Below are 22,789 nucleotides of genomic sequence, written 5' to 3'. Positions count from 1 at the left end.
CCTCAGCAATTAAGCTGCAGGAGGGGTTAGCATGACTTGCATCTAAGTCCAGAGAGATATTGATGTTTGCACTACTTCCCTGTGTTAATTTTTCCTCCATTTTATTTTATCCTGACAAGTTGTCCTTAATGCAGAGTTGAGGAAGGATTGAAACCCCCAGCAGCAGAAGCGAAGATTATGTGGGAAGAATAACATTTTGGGTCGACACGTTTCCGTATCTCCTGGAAGTTATTGACATTTACCAAAGTAGAGTTAAGGGAACTAGACAGAGTAATGTTTTATTAATATCAACAGGATCGGCTCATATTTGCATTTACTATCTCACCTCCAAAGGTTAAGTCAAAGTGTTTTATTACGCTTTCTAAGAAAGGAGAAGCTGCTGTTCTTATCTGTTCGGTGAAAACGGTGACTGAGTGAATGCAGGAAGACTGATTTATGTTTCTGAAAGGAGAACAAAAGTCGTAACAAGATAAATTTTGCTCAGCTGCTCTTATGATTTTGAACCAATCTTAAGGATTACAGCTGAGCTTTTGAATGACCCACATGGCCTTTTATATTTTATTTCAGTTTTGAGAAACTCTTATTCGGCTCCAAGAAGGTTTTATATAATCCTTTGATTTGGAAAAAGAAAACAGGGTCAGAGGAAGTATGGTTTGACTCGTTGACCCTGCCAGAACTTGGGTTGTATCCAGATGACCAATGGAAGCAGTTCATGTCATGAAAAACAGATATGGAGGTTAATCGTTTGTTAAGGTCAAGTATCAGGAACAAATAGGAAAACTAGTCTATGTCTGCTCCCTAAAGCAGGTGACTAAAGCTGGTAATCACCAGGATGTGTTTGGATTATTTTATTATTTGAGTTTCTGTCTCTGAACATTGTTTGCTCCCTGAGTCCGATTTAAAGTATTTCACTAGTTAAAGTGTTAAGCAGGCCATGTCTACTCAGGTACACTTAACATAATTCATTCCAAATCTCTGCTACGTTTTCAGCTGGCATACGAGTGCTCCTTCCACACGGCATCGAATTAAGTGAATGGTAATAGAAAAAAGGGTGAAATTGCTTTCACTGCATTTAGATGTATAATTGCACTCTATACCACCTCTGTGACCCAAAATCTATTTCTTTTTAAATGGTTTGCATACTGAAATCCATCTCACTGGTCTACGTCTACTTACGTAAACAAAAACTAGGCCTTCTTTAACCAAATACAGAGTTTATTTCTGAGGTATTTTCCTGGTTTTTTGTGATGAAACCATTAAACCTGATGGTTGTCAGTTGGGACATTATTTTTCTCAGCCTTACTCTGAATCACCTCTCCCTACCTTTTCAGGTGGGCACCTATGAGATGGGGATCCTGCAGATGAGATACCCTGTTTGGCCCCGTTTTGGTTCTTACCTGGAACCGGTGTCAGACTACAGACACTTGACAGTGGCCACCCTGGAGGAGCGTCCTTTTGTTATTGTAGAATCAGTTGACCCTGTGACTGGAACATGTGTTAGCAACACCGTACCCTGCCGCCGACAGTCCAACAAGACAGAGACGTAAGTAACTGAAGTAATACATTGTAAAGCCTCCACAAACAGAAGGTAGATCTGTCCTGTCTGTTAGCTGGGAGAACAGACGCTGCAGAATTAGTGTCATTCTACAACCCATTCGAATCTGATCAGCTGTGTTGTCTGAAGCTGTCTCTGGATGGAACACAAACTAAGTAGATCAGTCTGTTGACTTTTATTAGCTAGCCTTTTTTCCCATGTGAAGCCCCAGATGTCTATCTGTGTCATCCTAGCAACATGTAAAACCCAGTGTTTAAATGTAAAATGTGTATTGTAGCTACAAAGGTCTCTGACAAGTCTATAATTTATATTCTGTTATTTCCTTTGCACAGAAGGGCCCCACAGTGTTAGAAAAAACAAACAGTATTGTTTGTTATTATTGTAGAAAACTGTAATATTAATGATAATAAATTAAATGTATATCTGTCTGACACTGACATTGTGGAAATGATACAGTTGGTAACACTTTACAATAAGGGTCCTTTTATTAACATTACTTAGTGCATTATTAAGCATTAATAAACCATTAAAGTGTTAACAACTGCTTTTATGCATTACTAAACATATGATTTAATGCATTATTAAGCTGTTGACTAATGTCTATCACTGAACCTTAGGGTCCACAATTCAGTAAGGATTAATTATGGTTAAGTAATGCTTAAATAATGCTTAGGCGTCTAGTATGTTTTTAGAAAGTATTTATAAATGGATAAATGTTTAAACTTTACAATAAGGGTCAAAATTATTTTATTAGTGATAAATTATGGTTAAGTAATGCCAAGGAGTCTATTAACAATTTAGAAAATGTTTCCAAAGGGTATCAATGTTTTTACTTTACCTTAGGTCAAGTAAGAGTGTCCTGATGACAAACACAGTACAGCATAAGTACGACATTAATTAATTGTTTATTAAAGCCCATCCAAGTAACATCCAAAGGAAAAATGGATGAATTAGTTAGCTGTTACTTATTGCTTATTTGCTGCAAATACACAACCATAATAAATTATGACTTTACAAATTACCAAGGATTAATTAACACATTAACTAATTTGGTAATTAACACACATGATGCAAAGTAATTAAACTAAGCAAGTGTTATTTAAAGCTTAGTACTGCATTAACTAAGGTTAAGTAAGAGACATTAGTTAACTAACTAAATAATATGTTTAGTTATGCTATGTAATGCATGCAGGCAGTTGTTAACACTTTATTTAATGGTTTATTAATGCTTAATAATACACAAAGAAACATTAATAAAAGGACCCTTATTGTAAAGTGTTACCATACAGTTATTATTTAACTTGAACAGCTGCCCTAAAACCACATTTTTCCAAACTAAATGGACCACGTACGAGTACCGATACCAAGTGCTAATCACTGCCATTGCCCTAAAATGTAGTTTGGTATGTGTTTGGTACTATAGAAAAATACAAAACCCAAATGCTTAGTTTAGACAGCAACATAGAGCTGCCACCCTCTCAAAAAAAAATTTATTTATTTTTCAAATATTATCATGTTCACATTCTCACGATATCATATTTGTACAAAATTTTATTGTAAGAACATGATAGTGTTATTGTATGAACGTGATGATATATTGCACAAACATGAAAGTTATATTGTTGGAACAATACAGTTAACGTTTAACATGATATCGCCCTAATTTTATTTAGCATGGGTGACAGTTTGACACATTTACCCTGTTTGTTTTTTAAACGGACACGTTTTCATATTTTTAAGTCATTTTCTTGAGCCAGTATGAGCTAAAATGACCCTTTACAGGGTTAATGAAATGTCACTCAGACCCCCACCGCCCTATGTGGCCAGAATACGGCATTTGCAACTTCAGAGTGCCGTTCTGGTCTGTTGGGCTTAGAAAAAAATGTACTGACATACGTGGCGCTGCAGTCTGGTTCCGGCACGTTTCCTGCACATAAACACAGCTGATTTGTTTAATTTAGTGAATCACTCCTGTAGACACTACTGAAGGCTGGGGAGACATTTCAGCTGTTAAATTAAAATGGCTGTATGTATTTCCTCTGATGATAGAGGCCAGTACATGCCTAAATTCAAGCATGAGGTATTTTTGTGTTTGAGTAAGATCTTACCAGTCTTAATTCATTTTCAACAACACTTTGAGGGATATTTCCAGAGAATAATGGTAAAAACTACACATGGTCTCTTTAAGGTGTTAAAAAGGCAATTGCACAGTCGAAAGATAAGTTTTGCTTTCAGTTTTACTAAACGGACACTTGAGGGCATTAAAAGTAAGCCAAAACTGCCTAGTCTCCCTTTGATAATTCTTTGACAAGTCAAAACAACAATGCCAGGCATTGCATGTCTCCTTACTGGTAATGAAGGTCTAAAGAAGAAGGTTATGTACTGCAATGCGGGATCTGTTGTATCATCCCTTTTAAATGAAAAGTCATCACTTCTACTCTGTTCCTGCAGATAGAACATTTCCTCACTAGATTAGAACCATCGACATAAATATACTGGACATCTCCTTTCCATAAGGCTCCAATATCAAGTTTTTGAGGCCAAATGGGAGGTGGCCACCACCGCCATTCTGACCGTGTCACAGGTTCCGTCAAGCCCAGACAATTCCAAAAAAGGGAAGAGAGGTGGAGCTGAGGGTGTGGCTGTGAGGCTGGGATCAACTGACGACACCCGGTCGAACTAGCTGCAAGCTAACCTGAAGCTAACCCTGGCTAACCCAAAGCTAATGCGGAGGTGGGAGCTAAGCTAACGGAGGTAGCAACCTAGCTACAACCGGAGTTAACTGTGCACAACACCAGAGCTTCTGAGTCAGAGATACGCCGGGCTGACCGCTGGGTAAAACCGGGTGGAACACAGAGGTCTCCGAGAGCTCCACAAGCCGGCAGCCGCACAGCAGACAAGCGCCGCTGCAATCTGAGATGCGCAGAGCTGCCGCTGGGGAGAACTGGGTGGAAAGGTTTCCATCCCAAAGCTCCACAAGCCGTCAGCCCGCGCATCAAACAGAAGCCACGATCAGACAGAGATGAGCCGAGCTGCGGGGAGAAACAGCCGGCATTCCGCGCATCAAACAGAAGCCGCGATCAGACAGGAAGGGGAGGGGAAGGGGTGAACAGGGTGGAAAACATCGGTCTCCCGAGAGCTCCACAAGCCGATAGTGGGAACCCAGCTCCACCAACATGTTATATTTCAACCCATTTTCTAAAGTGCAGCATTATGTTAAATGCACTGGGTTTTACCCTATTACATTTAAATTTCATGGTTAAACAGTACATGTTAAAATCTAAGCTCAGCTCGGCAGTGACCTAAAATACATAAATATAATTTTACTTACCGAAAAAAAATGAAGTGGAGACTCCTTGGACGCTCTAATAGTGCAATTAATGCCACAGCAAGTCATTTTGTCCAACAATTGCACGAATAATATCCAAACAAGAATACACAAACACAGAGACTCAAAATCCCCGAACAGTTTCCAGGCCAGACCGAGGCTCTACTGAGGCGTGGGTCTGTCACGTGGGTCTGATGCTCATTAATAATACAGAATTTTAGGCTTTTAATACACTTAAACAGAAGAGTGAGAAAAATTTCACCCCCCTCAGAGTTGTCATGAGTGTAAACTAGAAAATTTAAACCAAAAACATGTTTTGGTACCAGGCTGTAAACATGTTTATTTCTGCTGTGAAATTGGTATTTTTAACATGGGAGTCAATGAGGATTTGCTCGCTTCTGACACCAGCCCCCAGTGGATGAGGGTGGAACTGCAATTTATTTCATTTCCGGGTTTGCCTCAATTTTAGAGCTGCATTGTAGGGGCTTGATTAGAACCAAACCATCAGATGTTTATTCTTTAATTCATTGGCTGCAATTTTTCAAATTCAATTCAATTCAAATTCGAAAATACTTTGTTAATCCCAGAGGGAAACTGATTGCTGTAGTAGCTCAGAATAATAATAATAATCAAGTCAGCAAAGAGTTACTGTATATTACAATGGCTGTTGGCAGGAAGGATCTCCAGTAGCGGTCAGTGTGGCAGCCAAACTGAAGAAGCCTCTGACTGAAGACACTCTTCCGTTGTCGGACAGTCTTGTGAAGAGAATGCTCAGGGTTGTCCATCATTTTCTTGATTCTCTGGAGAATCCTTCTTTGCATGATCTCCTCCAGCGGTTCCACAGTCGTCCCCAGAACAGAACCAGCCTTTTTTATTAGGCTGTTGAGCCTTTTCAGGTCCCTGATTCTGATGCTGCTACCCCAACAGACGATGGCTGAAGAGATTACACTCTCAACAACAGACTTGTAGAAGATCTGCAGCATCTTGCTACAGACATTGAAGGATCTAAGCATCCTCAAGAAGTGCAGTCTGCTGTGTCCCTTCTTGTAAACGGCTTCGCTGTTCTTTCTCCAGTCCAGTCTGTTGTCCAGGTGAACTCCAAGGTATTTGTATTCCTCAACCACCTCCACTTCTTTTCCCATGATGGAAACAGTGTTTGACTCCACCCTGTTTCTTCTGAAGTCTAAAATCATTTCCTTTGTTTTGTTCACGTTCAAGGTCAGATGTTTATTTCCACACCATGCCACAAAGCGCTCCACCAGCTCTCTGTACTCAGCTTCCTGTCCATCTCTGAAACACCCGACAACTGCAGAGTCATCTGAGTATTTCTGTAGATGACAGGTCTCTGATTTGTACTGGAAGTCTGAGGTGTACAGGGTGAAAAGGAATGGTGAGAGTACAGTCCCCTGTGGTGCTCCAGTGTTACTGATCGCCTGGTTTGATGTGCAGTTCTTCAGCCTCACAAACTGTGGTCTGTTTGTCAGGTAGTCTTTAATCCAGGCGATAGTTGAGGTCCCCACCTGTGTCTTCTGGAGTTTCTGGCAAAGTACATCAGGCTGGATTGTGTTAAATGCACTGGAGAAATCAAAGAACATGACCCTCACAGTGCTGCCTGCTTTGTCCAGATGACAGTGGATTGGTTGAAGCAGAAGGATGATGGCATCTTCAACTCCAACTCCACGGCGATAAGTAAGCTGCAGCGGGTCCTGAAATGTCCTGGTTTGCTTATTCAGGTGGACCAACAGGAGTCTCAGCAGGATCTTCTTGATGTGGGATGTCAGGGCAACCGGTCTGTAGTCATCATTGACTGATGGGCGAGTTTTCTTTGGAACTGGAACAAGGCAGGATGTCTTCCACAGGACTGGAACCTTCTCCTGGGCCAGGCTGAGGTTGAAAAGGTGCTGCAGAATCCCACAGAGCTGCTCTGCACAAGCCTTCAGTACTCTGGGGCTGACACCATCTGGACCTGCAGCCTTGTTCAGATCCACATCTGAAAACCTCCTGGCTGTTCCTCGAACCAGACTGAAAACCAAAGGGGACAGGGCCTTTCAGACTATTGCCCCCAGACTTTGGAGCAGTCTGCCTTCAAATCTCCGTCTCTCTAACACTGTAGAGGTCTTTAAAAATCATCTTAAAACTCACCTTTTCATCCAGGCGTTCCCTCCCTACATGTTCTAAAAGATGGCTTTGTTCGGGTTGACACCTTCACTTTGTTTTTACTCGTGATTTTATTTATTATGTTATCACTGCTATTGTTTTTCTGATGTTTTTATTGGTTAGAGGTATTTGCCCTGATCTTACTCATGTTGTACAGCGCTTTGTGATTTATATCTGTGAAAGGCGCTATATAAATACACTTTTACTTACTTACTTACTTACTTGTTCCTGTTCAGTCTCTCCAGCTGCCTCTTCACCTGACTTGTAGAGACAGATAGGTGGGAGGGGGAGGTAAATGGGGCAGCAGCATCTCCTGACTTGGTTGAGGACAGATTTATAGAACCAGAAGAGTCCATGACTGTGTTAGAGGACAAAAGAGCTGGCGTGTGACAGGAAAATGTTGGATCAGGGGAGGTTGGGATGTCTGATTGGCTGGGGACAGGCGAGGAGGATGTTGGGTTTGTTCCTGAACTGAACCTATTGAATAACTTGTTCAGTTCAATGGCTGTGTCCAGGCTGCCATCTGTGCAATCCTTCCTCTGCTTGAAGCCTGTGATCTTCTTCATCCCTGACCAGGCATCTCTGATATTGTTCCTCTGTAGGTTGTTCTCCAGCTTCTTCCTGTATGCCTCCTTGCTGTCTCTGATCTTGATCTTCAGTAGCTTCTGTATACTCCTCAATAATTCCCTGTCCCCCTCCTTGAAGGCTCTTTTTTCTCATTTAGCAGATTCTTCAGTTCACTGGTGATCCAGGGTTGTTTATTAGCGAAGCATCTCACCGTTCTGGTGGATATTATATTGTCCACACAGAAGTTTATATAGTCAGTGACACATCCAGTCATGCCATTGATGTCCTCTTCATATCCTTGGCAGAGAATCATCCAATCTGTGGTCGCATAACAACTCTGCAGGGCTTCTTCAGCGTCCTGTGACCATTTTCTCACAGTTCTTCTTGTCAAAGGTTGCCTCTGAACAAGTGGTTTGTAATCTGAGCAGAGAAAAACAAGATTGTGATCTGATTGTCCCAGAGGAGGTCTTGTTTTGGACATGTATGCATTCTTTATATTTGCATAACACAAATCCAATGTCTTGTTTTCTCTGGTGGAGCAGCTGACTGTTGAAATGTTGGAAGTGTAACAGAGAGCAAGGCATGATTAAAATCACCAGATATAGCCACAAATGCATTGGGGTGCTGGGTTTGTAGCTTAGCGACAACGGAACTGATGGCATCACATGCATTTTCAGCAATGGCTGAAGGTGGAATATAAACGGTTGCCAAGTCACCACTGATGAACTCTCTTGGCAAATAATATGGGCGACAACTTACTGCCAAGAGTTCAACATCTGGGCTGCAGAGATGACATTTCACTGAAACATGACCTGGATGGCACCATCTGTTGTTGACAAGCACTGCCACTCCACCTCCTTTTCTTTTCCCGCTCCTCTTCAGATCTCTGTCTGCTCGTACAGTCAGTAATCCTGGCAGAGAGATGCTGGAATCGGGGATATGGTCCTGCAGCCACGTCTCACTGAAACACATAACACTACACTGCCGATACTCTGGCTGAGTCCTTGAAAGGGCTTAGAGTTCATCCATCTTGTTGGCCAGTGATCTCACATTGCCCATTATGATCGATGGAAGAGATGGTTTGAATTTCCTCTTTCTCTGTGTCCGTTTTGCTCCCGCTCTGCACCCACGCTTCTTGCGTTTTAGCTCATTTGGGATTTGTGGCTTCAGTTGAGGTATTATTTCAGCCTTCCCAATGTTAAGCACCTGCTACCGATTGTAAACCAGCTTGTTGCCATAGTTACGCATCATAACAAATGCTCAAGAAGTGAAAAAAGTGAAAAAATAGCAGCAAAAATCCTCCAAGCTTCACAACACCAGAAACAGAAAAGTAAACTGTCCAAAAAATACCGTTCCTCCCGAGAAGCTAGAAGAAAAAATGTCCAAGAAAGGCAAAACTTACATATAGTCAACAGAGCTACTCCAACATGCAGCCACCCAGAGCAGCGCAGTTCCGGAACATGTTGTTGTTTATTGTGGACACCTCACAATATTTTCAGTTGTTGTATTCAGCTCAGGCTCAAAGTGTAAATTACAGGGTTCAGTTTTTCACAGCTCACAAATCATGTTCCGACAACTGCATAGTTGCTGATCTGGAGCCAGGCAAGAGGTGTTAATCACTTTTTGTTACCCGGCCTGATTCCAAAAATTGTCCCACAAGTGGAAAATCGGCTCAAAAGAGGCCAGAAATTGCTCCTAGTATTTCTTGCCCAAGGATGTGGTGATCTGTTGTGACCAATGAATTTGTCACATGTACCATACCTCAACCAAACAGCTGTACCACGGGGGTTCGGTTGTATGTTCAGAGGTAGTCTCGGCTCTGTGATATAGGAACTCTTTTACAAAGACAAGTATGCGTACAGTTACACAGACACAGCTTCAGAACGATACCCAATGAACAATTGCCTACAAGATGATAGATGTTGAAACAAATGTGCATATCATGGTAAAATCACAAAATAGTAGGAAATTAGCATCCGCACTGCCCAGCTCTTGCACAAATGAAACAAAAAAAATATTTATATTTAGATAATGCTGCCAAAACGCTTGGGCGTGTTGTGCAGATATGTTTCTCTCAGATTCACCAATCTTCTAAAACTGAAAGCTGTTCTGTTATAACACATTATTTAAGCACTCAAGCTTTCAACAGTTTGATGTACTCTGCTAGTTTTGTTGGTGCCAGACGGTGTCAATCAGTAAATTATCTTGAGTCAAATGTGCCATCGTGTACAAACCCACTTGTGATTGCTGTATAGTCCCTCAAGCACACTCAATGTCCTTACATATCCAGCTTAATTGATTTTGCATCTAACTTGAGAGTGCCATTAGGTATGAGATTAAGAGGCTCTTCCACTGCCATTAGCTCATGCATGACTTCTTATCACTCAATGAGGTGAGATACTCATTAGGCTGCTTGGCCAGAGTGGAATATCCCAGGGATCACCCTGTGACCCAATCAGAGAAATATATGTGCTGCATGGTAGGGTATCAATTAGATGGGATGATTAGGCCATGTCATCAATCCTGAACACCTAAAGGGATATATTGGTGCTAATTAGTGGGAGAAAGAAGCATTGGACATTATCCATTACTGACAATAGCATTAACAAGGTGAAGGTAATAGAAGATGAATATTGCACCCTTTCAGCAGTATAAAGGTTTGTAGGGCTTTATTGCCCATGCTACTCAAATCTTCCAGCCAGCAGAGAAAAAAAAACATTATTTCTCTTGTCAGACAACGGAGCACACAAATGCAGACTGAAGCAAAGACAAGAGGTCAAAGAGCAGTGAGCTATTTGGCACAGATGAAGAAAACACATTTGCCAATGAAGGTTCAGATAAGGTGCACTAGGTCCTGAGATAAATTATTGTAGACAATCTGTAGCTGGTTCTGGCTTGTACCCCACTGCCTGATGTTTGATCGGAAAATAGCACCAGCACATGAGGCAACACCAATAAATGACCAAATGTGGTACAGTTGTAATGAAAATATCGTAAGCAAACGGTCATATCCCTTAAAGAAACATTAGATAGATTTTTTGAACTTTAAGCTTTAACATTGATCGTTGGGTTACAAACTTCACCAGTTTCAGATTTGACACCACTCTGCAGCCTTCTACTGGCCAAAAACTGCACTTGATAGTTTTGTAGAGCGGTTAGGTGTTGCAGGGGGTGCGCTTATACCTGCATTACGAATGGTAGCTATTTTCTCTGCAGGTAGCTTTTTTAGTTTGCTTATCATCAATGAAAAGCACAAGAAGAAGAAGAAAAAAGATGTTTGCATTTTTGTTGGCATCATCGTAGAGCCTGGAAGCAAAGGTAATTGTCATGGATTTTATCAGTATATTTATCAATAACCCCATTTCCCACAGTGTAGAGAGAAGGAGACAATGACCAGACAAGTCAAACAGTTATAACTGTGGCACAATGCACGAGGCAAAATGCCGCAAACATCTGGTCACAGAATTTATTTATACCAAGAGATAAGAAAGGAGTGAAAGTGAGGGAGAGAGAGAGAGAGAGAGAAAGAGAGAGAGAGAGTGCGTGGGAAGTCAAGAATGTGTGTGTGTGTGTGTGTGTGTGTGTGTGTGTGTGTGTGTGTGTGTGTGTGTGTGTGTGTGTGTGTGTGTGTGTGTGTGTGTGTGTGTGTGTGTCTGAATAAGTGGGCATGCAGAGAGGCATAGAGCAATACATATTATATTCAGTTGATTGAGTCAATGATCAAGAATGAATAAACATACAATTTCCATAACAGTAATAGAGTCTTCAGAGGTGAAGCAAAGATCAAAAACCAGAGTGAACATCAGTGTGGCCGACACCAGTTTAAGGAAGCTGAAAAAGGCGATGACATCATGATGACCTGGCTTTGTTGTTACTGGACTTATAAGAGATCATATTGTTTGTCTAACAGTGTGGATGTTTTTACTTTGTTGTGTATTTAGTAAGAATTACCTCATGTTAGTGTTAGCGCTAGCTGGTAGCGCTAGCTACAGCAGGCTGCAGCAGGGTTGTTTACGATCGTTTTAATTAGACTTTCAACCAGTAGCACAGAGGAGCAGGAAACTGCTCTGTGGTACTTTAAATCTGTATACCGGCTGGACTAACAAAAGGTTCTGACGTTAAAAGATCATTTAATAGTAGTGTTTTAACATTCTAAAATTAATTAATTTGTTACTTGAAATCTTTATCTGCAACAACCACATGGACTAAAATTCCCCTAAAACATTCACAGCTTAGTCCCACATTAGTGCTTTTTAAAGCCATGCCTCTGGTCTTCCAGGTTCTCCATTCCAGTTCCTCAGCCTATGGGCCATGCTGCAGCCTGCCAGGCAGACCATCTGTGTTCCTCATTAGGTCTAACAAACCGGCACCAACGTTCAGCTCAGACTTAGCAACAGCAGCCAGCCTCGTAAGCTCTTCCCTTTGAAAAGTAAATGTTTTCCATCTCTCGCCCTCACAATCACTGAACTTTCAATAGCTTTACTTTTTCTATTTTTTTCCTGAGCGCAACCTCAGTGAAGGATGACATTGACCAGAGAAGATAATGTCATCCTACATTAACGATGTTCAATATAATTCATAAGAGGGTGTAATAAAAGATGAGACTGAGTGCAGCAGCGTCTGAGCACCCAGTAGCATGAGATCAAAGAGAGCCTGAACCAGGAAGTGTCCTACTGAGAAATTTCATTTACTGGTGGCTTTACAAATTACTCTTTGAAAACTGTTTCAACTTGTGCCACTTTTAGTGAACACTTATCAGAATCTTATTTGGTCCTCACTGACAAAAGATGTTCCAGTCCTTTCGATCCAATAAGAAAAGATCCAAGCTCCATTTAGATCCAGCTGATCAGGATCACACGGGGTTTAAACCAAGGCTTTTCCTGAGACATACCGACCTCATTAAGCAGGCAATTATGCCCAAATGCCCATTTTGATGCTGTTGGCTAAGTTACAGCCTATCCACAAACACTAGCATCTGGTGAGACATGGGATGTTGGGACCACTGTGTTTACTTATGGTCTGCTGTGGCAGGCTTATTTTCTTGAAAGTGTTCATTGGTTTTTGTTTGGTCTGTTCTGCCTGCTTGCCCCCTCGCCTTTTCAACTCATTGCCTGCCGGCCCATAATGTGTGGCTGCAGAGTCCATTAGATTGTGGGTCTGGAGCAGGTTAAGGGTGATGAGTCATTAGAGCTGGCTGTATTGCACAGCTTACTAGTTCTCACACTGCCCACCTTATGTGTTGTTTGGTTTAACCAAAACAAAGTTAACCTTTTTTTCTGAACTAATCAAGGAATGACAGCTTATTTTGTCGGTTACACATTTAAAATGAGCAACTCCACCACCAGATTAGGTTGTAACTGAGGAATAAACATTGGTGCAAGAGTCATAATGACATTTATGTGTGTTATACGTAAACAAATTCAGTCCAAAAGTGCTAATAAATCATTTTCAATTGTGTGCTGACAAAAGTTAGTTTTAAAATAAGACCTTTATTTAAGAGAATGGTCATAATCACCCAATTATTCTCACCATGAGGAAGAAGGCACCATGAACATATAGAAGCACAAAAAATGTCTTTTTTTAAATCATATTCTAATCATGACAATTTTAGCTGTTCTCCAAATTTTGGGGAAATGTTTGTTGATGCAATTTTGAAATATCTAATTGACAAAGAGCAGTGAACAATGTGAACAGTGCATCCAGCCTTAGTTTGTTTCTCCTCACAGAATCATTTTTTGAAAGATGATTGTCTGTAGTTTGGACTTTATCAAATTACTAAAATTGAATTTTCATTAAAAATATGGAACACTCATTTAATCAACAAATTTTCTGTGGTCTCTTGTAGGAATGAATGCCTTGTAGGCCGTACTCTGGAGAAAAAAACAGTGGTGTGCCTGTTTCGTTTCAGGAAGTAGAAAATTGCAACATTCAAGAAGAACTTTAGACGACAGGATTTTGATTCTACTTCCTGATATTTGCACATTTTGCCTCTGATTGGCTAACAGACATGAAACTCTACCACTGACCCTGATTGCTTTGCAACATTGATGTTTTATCTCCACAAACACAAGCCTGGAGGAGTTCTGCTGTGTGATGGAGTTGCAAACTGTTAGCTTCTACTAGTCGAGATGTTCTCTGCTGTTTCCTGAACGCTAAACCAACAACAACCTTCTCTGTTGTCAAGTGTCACAACCTGTCCTGTCTCCCCACTCTGTTCAGTCCTGTCTCTCCTGATTGCTCCCACCTGCCTTTCGTCCCCCAATCACTGTAGATCCCAGCTCCTCGTGTATTTGAACCCTCCCAGTTCTGTGCCCCTTGTCTGTCCATTGTTTGCATGTCCCATGTGTCTGTGATTAAAATCCCTCTAAAAGGTTTCTGTCTGCCTGCCTTCTTCCCCGCATTTGGATCCTCACCTCCGCTTCACTCACCTGCGCACCCATGACATCAAGATGAGTGAGTCACTGTCTATCAGAAGCTAATGCAGGAGATAGGTGTATGAAACTGTTTTCATGTTTAGCCTGCATGAAAAACACGAGTGATCAGAAATAAAACAAAAAAAAAAGAAAAGAAAAGACAAGAAAAGAAAAGAAAGAAAAGTTAAGAATGGGTTTTTCAGCAAATTACACCTTAAAAAGAGATGCTAATACACGTTCCAGCTCAGATGCAAACTGTGTGCATCACAGCATAAACTGAACCAATATATATTGAACGTATAATTCACATGGACACCATAGTGAAAAAGCTGATATTGACATTTCCCTAAAAGGTATTTAGATCTAAACTTCTTCATGCTTGTCTCTGTTTCAAAGTGCAGGATATTTTAAGAGACCTAGATTTTATGTTGTCTGCTTTCTTCCTGCCTTACATCAGTCTCTATCTTACTGATGTGAAACTGAAGGGCATTGTCATCCCCAGTGGTAACCCTGCAGAAATGTGAGGGAAATTGATCCGAGCTCCAGCAGACTTTTTTAGTATGCAAAGCCTAAAACTGGCCATTTGGCTTGTGCTGCTTGCTCTGTCAACAGATCAGTAGGCTTATATGAAGGCATGCTGAGGGTCACTCAGACAGCTTGGTATGTGGTTGGTATTACACAGCTGTACGTTCTCTTAAACACTGTTACACACCAGTAGAAACCAAGTGCCAGGATGACTAGGTCCAAATGAGGAACAGTTCCATCGGCACGATAACAGTGACTCAGAAACACCATTTTTAAAAAAGACTTATCCATAGTAAACAAGAAGGATGCTGAAAAATTAGGCAACTTGAACAAAACCTATGTTTAGAGGCTAATGTTGAATGATTATAGAGACATTAGTGTAAAAAAATAGGGCAGCTAATGGTTTTCCGCATTTCATATAAAAAGTGTTCCCAGTGATATCTTTTTTATAGTCACCTTAATATTGTTATTGTGAATGTGTGACACTTTATTTATTGATCACCAGGGGTTATTTGTATCCACCGTGTGCAAATGTATAAACTAAATATAGTGATGTGATTTGCTAATACTCCTCTTAAAAAGCCCATCAATCAATCTCAACCACTTTAGTTTGAACGAAAAATTTCTATGTAGAGTTTTCTGTTTATCTAAACCTGATCAAAGTGTGATTTGGACAAAGCGACTAATAAATGAAACTAATTGACTTTTTGTTGCAGTATACAGACATATTGCTGTCCTTATATGAGTATTCATAGAACCTGAAAGCACACACAGTGTGTCAGCGATGGATATTCGGATTATTTTTTGAACACAGCAAATTTCCTGATGCAGCTCATGTAAAAACATATTTATACAGCCACAGTGAACTTGAAATATTGCTGATGTGTTTGCTGTTGATTTTTAGTTTTTCATTTAGAAATGGTGTTTGAGTGTATACTTGTCTAAATAAGATATGGATGTGCATGATTAAGACTCATTAAAATGAATTAAAAAATAACCATTGCTGTTCATGCAGCTTTTCAGTTAGTTGCAGGAGAGTTTAGCGTTGCAGGACAGAAGTGGGTCAGTTTAACCACATTTGTGTTCTACCTGTTCAATGTTCCATACTGCAGCTAATGTTCACCAAATGTGATCAAAATCTCACAGGAAGTCATCACGATGTCGGAAAAACTATGCACAATACCTGCAAAGTTTTTTTTCTTCTCTGCACTCGAGGAGTACAGACGCTTCTCTTTTCGCTCCCTTATCTTTTTTTCCCAAGGCTCTTTGTCCAGTCTGCCCACAGAGCGCTTCTCTGCATTTCTTCTGAAAAACTCTATTTTTACCAACCATGGATTTGATAAACTGGTCATTCAGTGTGATCGACAAGATTTTTTCAACAATGAGAATGGAGCAGGGCGCTTCCACATGTCCACAGGGGACGCACCCGGTTGGATATATGTTGGATTCTTGGAAGGAGTGGAAGATCATATGCCTCTCCCAGCTGTCCATGGAGGATATCGAAGACGTGTGGATATTCGGCCTGATAATCACTGGATTTCGCCTGATTGGAGATATCTGGTTTTCTGGAAATGTGGGAAGACTGGAGCGATTGGAGGGCGGCCCGCAACCACGGAAAGCACCGTACGTGTGGAGACTTCTCAGACTGGGACGTTACTCAAGGTGAATCGCAAGCTGGACAATGTTCTAGCTGCGATACCGGTATTAGTGCGCAAAATGGATGTCATCTCGGAGAGAGTCACCGGACGGTATGGACAAGTTTAAAAACCCAAAATTGGCTTCACTGAAGGACTGGAATGATCAGTTTAAAGACTGAAGGCAGAGAGGAAAATTATCTCAGCCTGAGCCAAACAAATTCTTGTTATCTGAATCTGACGCCCTGGTAGCCTTGAGTGGCGAGCAAATAAAACCGTCACGAAGGAATGCAGACAGATGCTGTGAAAACCTGACCTGACCTGACCCCCCCCCCCCCCCGGATTGGGGGACTTCAGCTTGGCGAGGTCATCAGCTGTAGGAGTCAATGTACTCTTTGCTTCTCCCTCCCACCTGTGACTGTACAATAGATGAGCCCCTCAGATGCCCCCCCCCCCCCCCCCCCCCCCCCGCCTTCCTATTGGAGTCTCATGTTGTGAACTGTTGATGTCCGTGCTTATATGTTTGAGGTGTTTTTTTTTTTTTTTGCATAGTAAAGCTACGCCCTTTCGGGAGTAACTCTGGAATGCCTTTTTTTCCCTCCCCTAATTTATCCTCATGTAATACCCTTTTCATCTAAATGAAATGAGCGCCGTTATGGCTGCTCTCGTAGGCTACCTGTATCTGCATTGTCTACATGTGTGTGTGTAACCTTGGTCAGGCTGTGCTGCGGAGTCAAATTCCTATGCTTCGGGACGCTGGAGCTCTGGCAATAAAGCTTTTCTGATTCTGATTCTGGTTCTGAACCCTGCTCTGAATGAAAATTGGAGCCGTTCATAAAAACAAGAAGGGTAATCAAAAAATCATTTTGTTTTCTCTATTTTTACTTTTCAGTATTGTGGGTCACACAGAGCCATACACAAAACTGTGCTGTAAAGGCTTCTGCATTGACATCCTGAAGAAACTGTCCCGCACCATAAAGTTCTCCTACGACTTATACCTGGTCACAAACGGCAAGCATGGCAAGCTGGTCCGAGGAATATGGAACGGGATGATTGGAGAGGTGAGAGCATCCATTAGTTTATTGCAGTAGCAGCCTTGAGTCAGATCACAAACACATGAAATTTTAAACGTGTTGTGTTTAGGGATGTTCCGATCAAAATTTTACATTTAATTATAAGTACCTGCCAATACTGAGTCCCGATCTGATATTTCAGCAATGCAGTAAAATACAGTGGGCATAAAAAAGATTCACCCCCTTTGAAATACTGGTTTTATGAAAACAGATTGAGCCATTTTTACCCAATCTTCTTTGAACAGTTTAAGCTGGGTCAAATAGGATGGTAGGCATTGGTGGACTGTCTGCTCTGGAGAGCAGCTTCAGTGACAGACTGATCCATCCTCGCTGTGTGAAGAAAATATACCGCAGGTCTTTCCTTCCTGCTGCTGTTAGACTCTACAATGGACACTGCTAATATGAAACCCATACAACTACAAATGTCATCAGCTTTCAAGATGCAATATTTACTTCTACTATCATTATGTGCAATAATTATCCCAACTTACAATTCTACTCTTGTGTGACATCGTTTGTGTGCTACTGCAGCTATTCTACTGTACTTGAGCTGTTGCAATAATGCAATTTTCCCATTAGGAAACAAATGAATGTATCCTTATCTTATCTGAGACCTTTATATTAAACATCTAGTTAAATTGCTCAGTTAGACAATAAGTGTATAGTATAAATTAGGGCTGGGACTTGATTAAAAAATTTTAATCTAATTAATTAGATGCTTTGTAATTAATTAATCCCAATTAATCACATTTTAATCGTTCAGGAAAATGTGCTCTCAAAGTAAAACTTTTAATTAAAATTATGAGACAGAGAATCAAACATTAGACATGGTTATTACTGTAAACTAAAGCTTTTAATAAAAAAATGCATTTTAATTATTCAAATGTCACTGTGTGATATGAAACAAAACCCAAATCAACTAAAATTTATAATTACAAATAGAAAACACCTGCAAAGGGTTCCTGAGCCTTTAAATAGTCTCTCTGTCTAGTTGAATGACTGAAATAAATTTGACTTTGCACCAGATTCGAATTTTTCCAGTTTCACTTGTTTGTATAATTGGGAGTTTTTATTAGCATTTCTACTCATAATGTAGTAAAAACACATAAATAATAATCCTTCAAAATGACAGTAGAACTGGCACAAATATGATCTAGGACTTAAATGTACTAACTTTTAACACCAGAGCAGGCGTGACATATTCTGAGAATGAACAGGAACACTAACTGGTTCCAGTTGGATGACTGGAGGTTGATGGGATGATCATGGCGAGGAAATAATGATCTGACGAACAGGTGAGCGGACCTTCCTTACATGGGAAGTCCTGCTGTCACGTTAATACGGGGATGCTGCAGACCCGCAGATTCACACCTGCAGCAGCGAATCTGGTGTGATCTCCAGCCTGATCACAACGTTCTCGTTCCTCGCTGCCCCTGATACACTTAAGCATCCGCCCCTTAGCTGATGACAGCTTCAACACACCTCGCTGCTTAATGATAGTAATACATGTGATGTTTAGACAGAGACTCGTCTCAGAAACATATAATTCCCCGACAGAATTGTTTAGAAAATCATCAGAAAAGTTTCAGAGTGTTTCTGTTTTAACTTAAACTTCTGTTTTCAACTTTAAGACACGCCTCTCGTTTGTCTGACTACTTTCATAAACTACTGTTAGGGCAAAGAATTATTCTGTCTGGTACTTTCAGCGCTGCACAGATGTTACGTAAATGTTAAAAATATAGCTTACTGCAACTTTTTTAAAGTTCCCGTTGCCACCGGGCAGCCGCAGCAGAGACGATCTCTGAAAAATGTCCGCGACACGGACTCCGTTGTTGTCTGGAAGGTTTTTTTTTTTCAAGTTAAGAAAAGAGGCGGACGTGTTTCCTAAATCTTGCATCAGTCCAAGCAAGGCAACTTCTTTCTGTTTTTATTCCGCTTTAGTAGCCATTAGCACTGTGCATTGTTGTGTGTATCAGTGATATTCAGTCTACGAGGAAATCGTGCAATGGCAAAGGTTCCGCCGTGCTTGAAATGCAAGCTGCGATTAAATGCGTTACATTTTTTAACGCGTTATTTTTTCTAATTAATTAATCGTAAGTAACGCGTTAAAGTCCCGGCCCTAGTATAAATATTAAAGTCTACACCTCTTTTAAAGGATTCCATTAGCCCGAGAATCCCGAGGAATGAGTAAACTGGTACCAAGGTGACTGTGTTTGTTGCAGGAGGACATAATGTACAGGGAGGAGGACCACATGTCACTGTGAATAATTTACAGATTCCACTAGCTGGCTGTCCTTCTGCAGAGTTGGGAACAAATGACAGTTGTTTCATCAGCCCTGCTCCAAAGAAAGGAAAAACAAAGGATAAAACTAAACAGGGAGGCCATTGTGCTCAATGAGGCATCCCCCCACCATAGGAGAGTGAATGAATGACTTACATGAGGTGAGGTGTCTGGACCGCAGGCTCTCCATCAGCATAATGAAGGGAAGTGTGTCACCACACAAAAGATTCAAAAACAGGTAGAAAACACTCGACAGAACTGGACTCACAGCACACCCATGACTGTTGCTGTACTACATTTGGTTTTCAGAGAAATTGCACAATGACTAATATTTCAAATACATTCTTTTAAGCAGAAATAACCTTGCATCAAAAAGGTAAAGCTACAATTCACCAGCCTGGCAAGTGAATATAATGTTAAACATTATCAGCCTTTTCTAACCAACATTTTGCTTCTCTGTTTATGAGATGCAAATCAATTAGCAACTAATGTATGTTTATGTTCATGTTTATGTATTTAGCAGACCTTTTTGTCCAAAGCGACTTACATGGTAAATGGTAAATGGCCTGTATTTGATATAGCGCCTTCTAGAGTCCTGGAACCCCTCAAGGTGCTTTACAACACAACAGGGGCGTAGCACCAAATTCTGGGCCCTAGGTACAAGTCTTCTAGGTGGGCCCCCATGCTCAATTACTTAATATCTCTCTGACACATTTTTTGTCATGCTATAAGACAAGATAATAAATATGATCTTAGTTTAATCTCTATATTGAGCAAATACAAATGCCAGCATAATAAAAGTGAAATGCCAAGACTTCACATATAATTATTTTTATTTGCCAACAATGTGTTCAAACAAAAATCCTGGAATTTATTTTCCTGTAAATGCCCACTGACGGGTCTTCATGTTAGCAAAATCACTTATGAGATCTTTAAAGTCCAATCCTTTGGCTAATTGGCTTTCAATAGAAAGAAGAACTAGGCTGTTCAGTCTATCCTGGGACATTGTTGATCTCAAATAATTTTTCACCAGTTTCAGTTTGCTAAAAGCCCGTTCACCCCCAGCAACAGTCACAGGCAGTGTGCAAAAAATCCTCAGTCCAATACAAACTTCTCCAAAAATGCTCTGTAATTGCATCCTGTATGGCATTAAGCAGCTCAAGAGGAGACCGAATGTGTGGAAATGTGGCACCATATATTGTTCTCAGGTGTAGCATCTCATTCTCAAATTCAGCTGTGAGATCCTTGTAATATTTTCTCATCAGTGCCTGGCATGATGTCTTCATCTGCTCTTCAGTCATGTCTGTCATGGTTCATGATGTTAAGCTTTGCTAATACTTATATGTATTGATATATTAAATACATATGACATGAAATAAACCAGGTTCTCTCTGTGAATGTAATGCACTCTAAATTTTATAATCCCTGCATTATCAGCCAAATTATAAGATTGTCCGTTTTCAAGATCAAATATAAAGAAATTTAAAATAGGCTTAAAATATCTAACCAAGTCAATAACAATCCTCTAACACCAGTGTCATCATGCTATACGAAAAACAGTGGCAGCTTCTCATTCCTGAGATTACCACGAATCCATCGATACCAAGTTTGTCCTGGTCCATGACTGGGAAGGAGCTGAAATATCCACACAGAGTGAACCTGTTTTTACTGCGAGGTCCGCGAATTAATTGGCGGCGGCCGCCCCCGATAATAATTCTGATTTTAATATATATATATATATATATATATATATATATATATATATATATATATATATATATATATATATATATATTAGGGATGAGCGAGTACACCACTATCTGGATCTGTACTCGGAATGGGCGTGGCATAACCCGGAAGTGGGCGTGGTTTAACCGGAAGTGGACATGGTTTACATCAATGTATTATTTTAAGTCTGAAATTGATATGGATTGATCAGAAGTTGCTATGTGTATTGTTTATTTGAAAACTATTTACAGAGCAGCCTCAGAAGTGAGATTAAATATTTTTGATCACAATAGTAAAGAAACTATTACAGAAAAAGTGTTTCAATAAAATCAGAACATTAATATTTGAGTGCATGGATTAATACATCTGAACCCATGCAGTAGGAACTAGGAAATATGAAATGCTAGAACCAGACACAACTTTATATATATATTTTTTTTTTTAATTTGATTAAACTGATTTTTTTCTTAACGTTCTTGGCATTTTCCCACACAAAGTTTAACAAAGAAATGTTGATTAATATGTGTGTGTGTGTGTGTGTGTGAGAGAGAGAGAGAGAGAGAGAGAGAGAGAGAGAGAGAGAGAGAGAGAGAGAGAGAGAGAGAGAGAGAGAGAGAAAATTAAAAACCCCACCGGAGCGGAGGTAGTGACAACAGCACGTCAGCTCTGTCTTGTCAAATGCACCATGTCAGTTACGAAAAAAGTAACTTTAAATATTCAACCGAAAAAGAGGCGAGCTGAAGAAAACCTAGGGAAAACTGAAGAAACGTGAGCAACAGTGAAGCCATCACAGCGCGATCCGTTACTGTCTGTGTGTGTGCGTGGATGAGCCGGCCGGACTGAGCTCCCGGTCGGCTAGAGAGTTTTGTAAGTAGGGAGGGGCGGGCGCTCTATGTGACTGGCCAATCACAGAGCGTGAAGACAGTCAGTTACCCAATGAAGATTTTCCTTCAGCACGATTACAGATAATGACTCGTTTTACTAGTTTCATGCTCGTATTTGTCAAAAATGCGTTATCCGTACCGGATACTCGTCTGAAATGAGTATCCGGCTTATCCCTAAAATTAGTGTTTTCACTGATAACACTAATTAATTTATATTTGATCTTGATGGTGAAACTAAAGGTGTTTAACACTGAACACCTAACATGAATGCAGCTTCTGAGAGCTAGCTAATATCAGCTAAAACTGTGTTCTGCTGCTGCTGCTCACCTTCCTTCTACTTGCTTCTGTTCAATTAACTTTTCCTCCTTCTCCTTCTTTTCTTTTCTTTTCTTTTCTGGAAGCCAGATTTCCCTTTCTTGGGAAAAGACATGACTGACTCTCCTGCCTCCAGCTCTGGCTGTCGGCATCTGCGATGTCTCATTAGCACATGCAGACGGGCAGCCCCTGGCCGCTGGTGTGGACTAAACCACTTTGCACATTTTTAAGGGGTGATAGATGCCTCAGAGATTATTCAGTTATTATTTTTAAGGCGAAATTCTGTTTCTTAACCTCTTTATCCAGGTAAAGGGAAATTTATTAAGACA

At 40.5% G+C, this 22,789-nt stretch overlaps 1 protein-coding gene across 2 annotated transcripts in view; it reads left to right on the top strand.

Annotated features, from left to right (window-relative positions):
* Window positions 1–22,789, top strand: part of grin2ca (glutamate receptor, ionotropic, N-methyl D-aspartate 2Ca) — a 108,054-nt gene that overhangs the window by 68,870 nt on the left and 16,395 nt on the right. For both annotated transcript variants that reach the window (XM_015948908.3, XM_054740293.2), the window contains exons 5-6: window positions 1,332–1,543; window positions 17,072–17,240. In XM_015948908.3, the coding sequence (XP_015804394.3) occupies window positions 1,332–1,543; window positions 17,072–17,240 (381 nt within the window). The remainder of the gene's footprint in view (window positions 1–1,331; window positions 1,544–17,071; window positions 17,241–22,789) is intronic.

This window comes from Nothobranchius furzeri, chromosome 5 (genome assembly GCF_043380555.1).
Source record: "Nothobranchius furzeri strain GRZ-AD chromosome 5, NfurGRZ-RIMD1, whole genome shotgun sequence".
In the NCBI taxonomy this organism is placed as follows: Eukaryota; Metazoa; Chordata; class Actinopteri; order Cyprinodontiformes; family Nothobranchiidae; genus Nothobranchius; species Nothobranchius furzeri.
The sequence above is the reverse complement of the archived record's forward strand: the minus strand, read 5'-3'. Positions and strand labels throughout refer to the sequence as shown.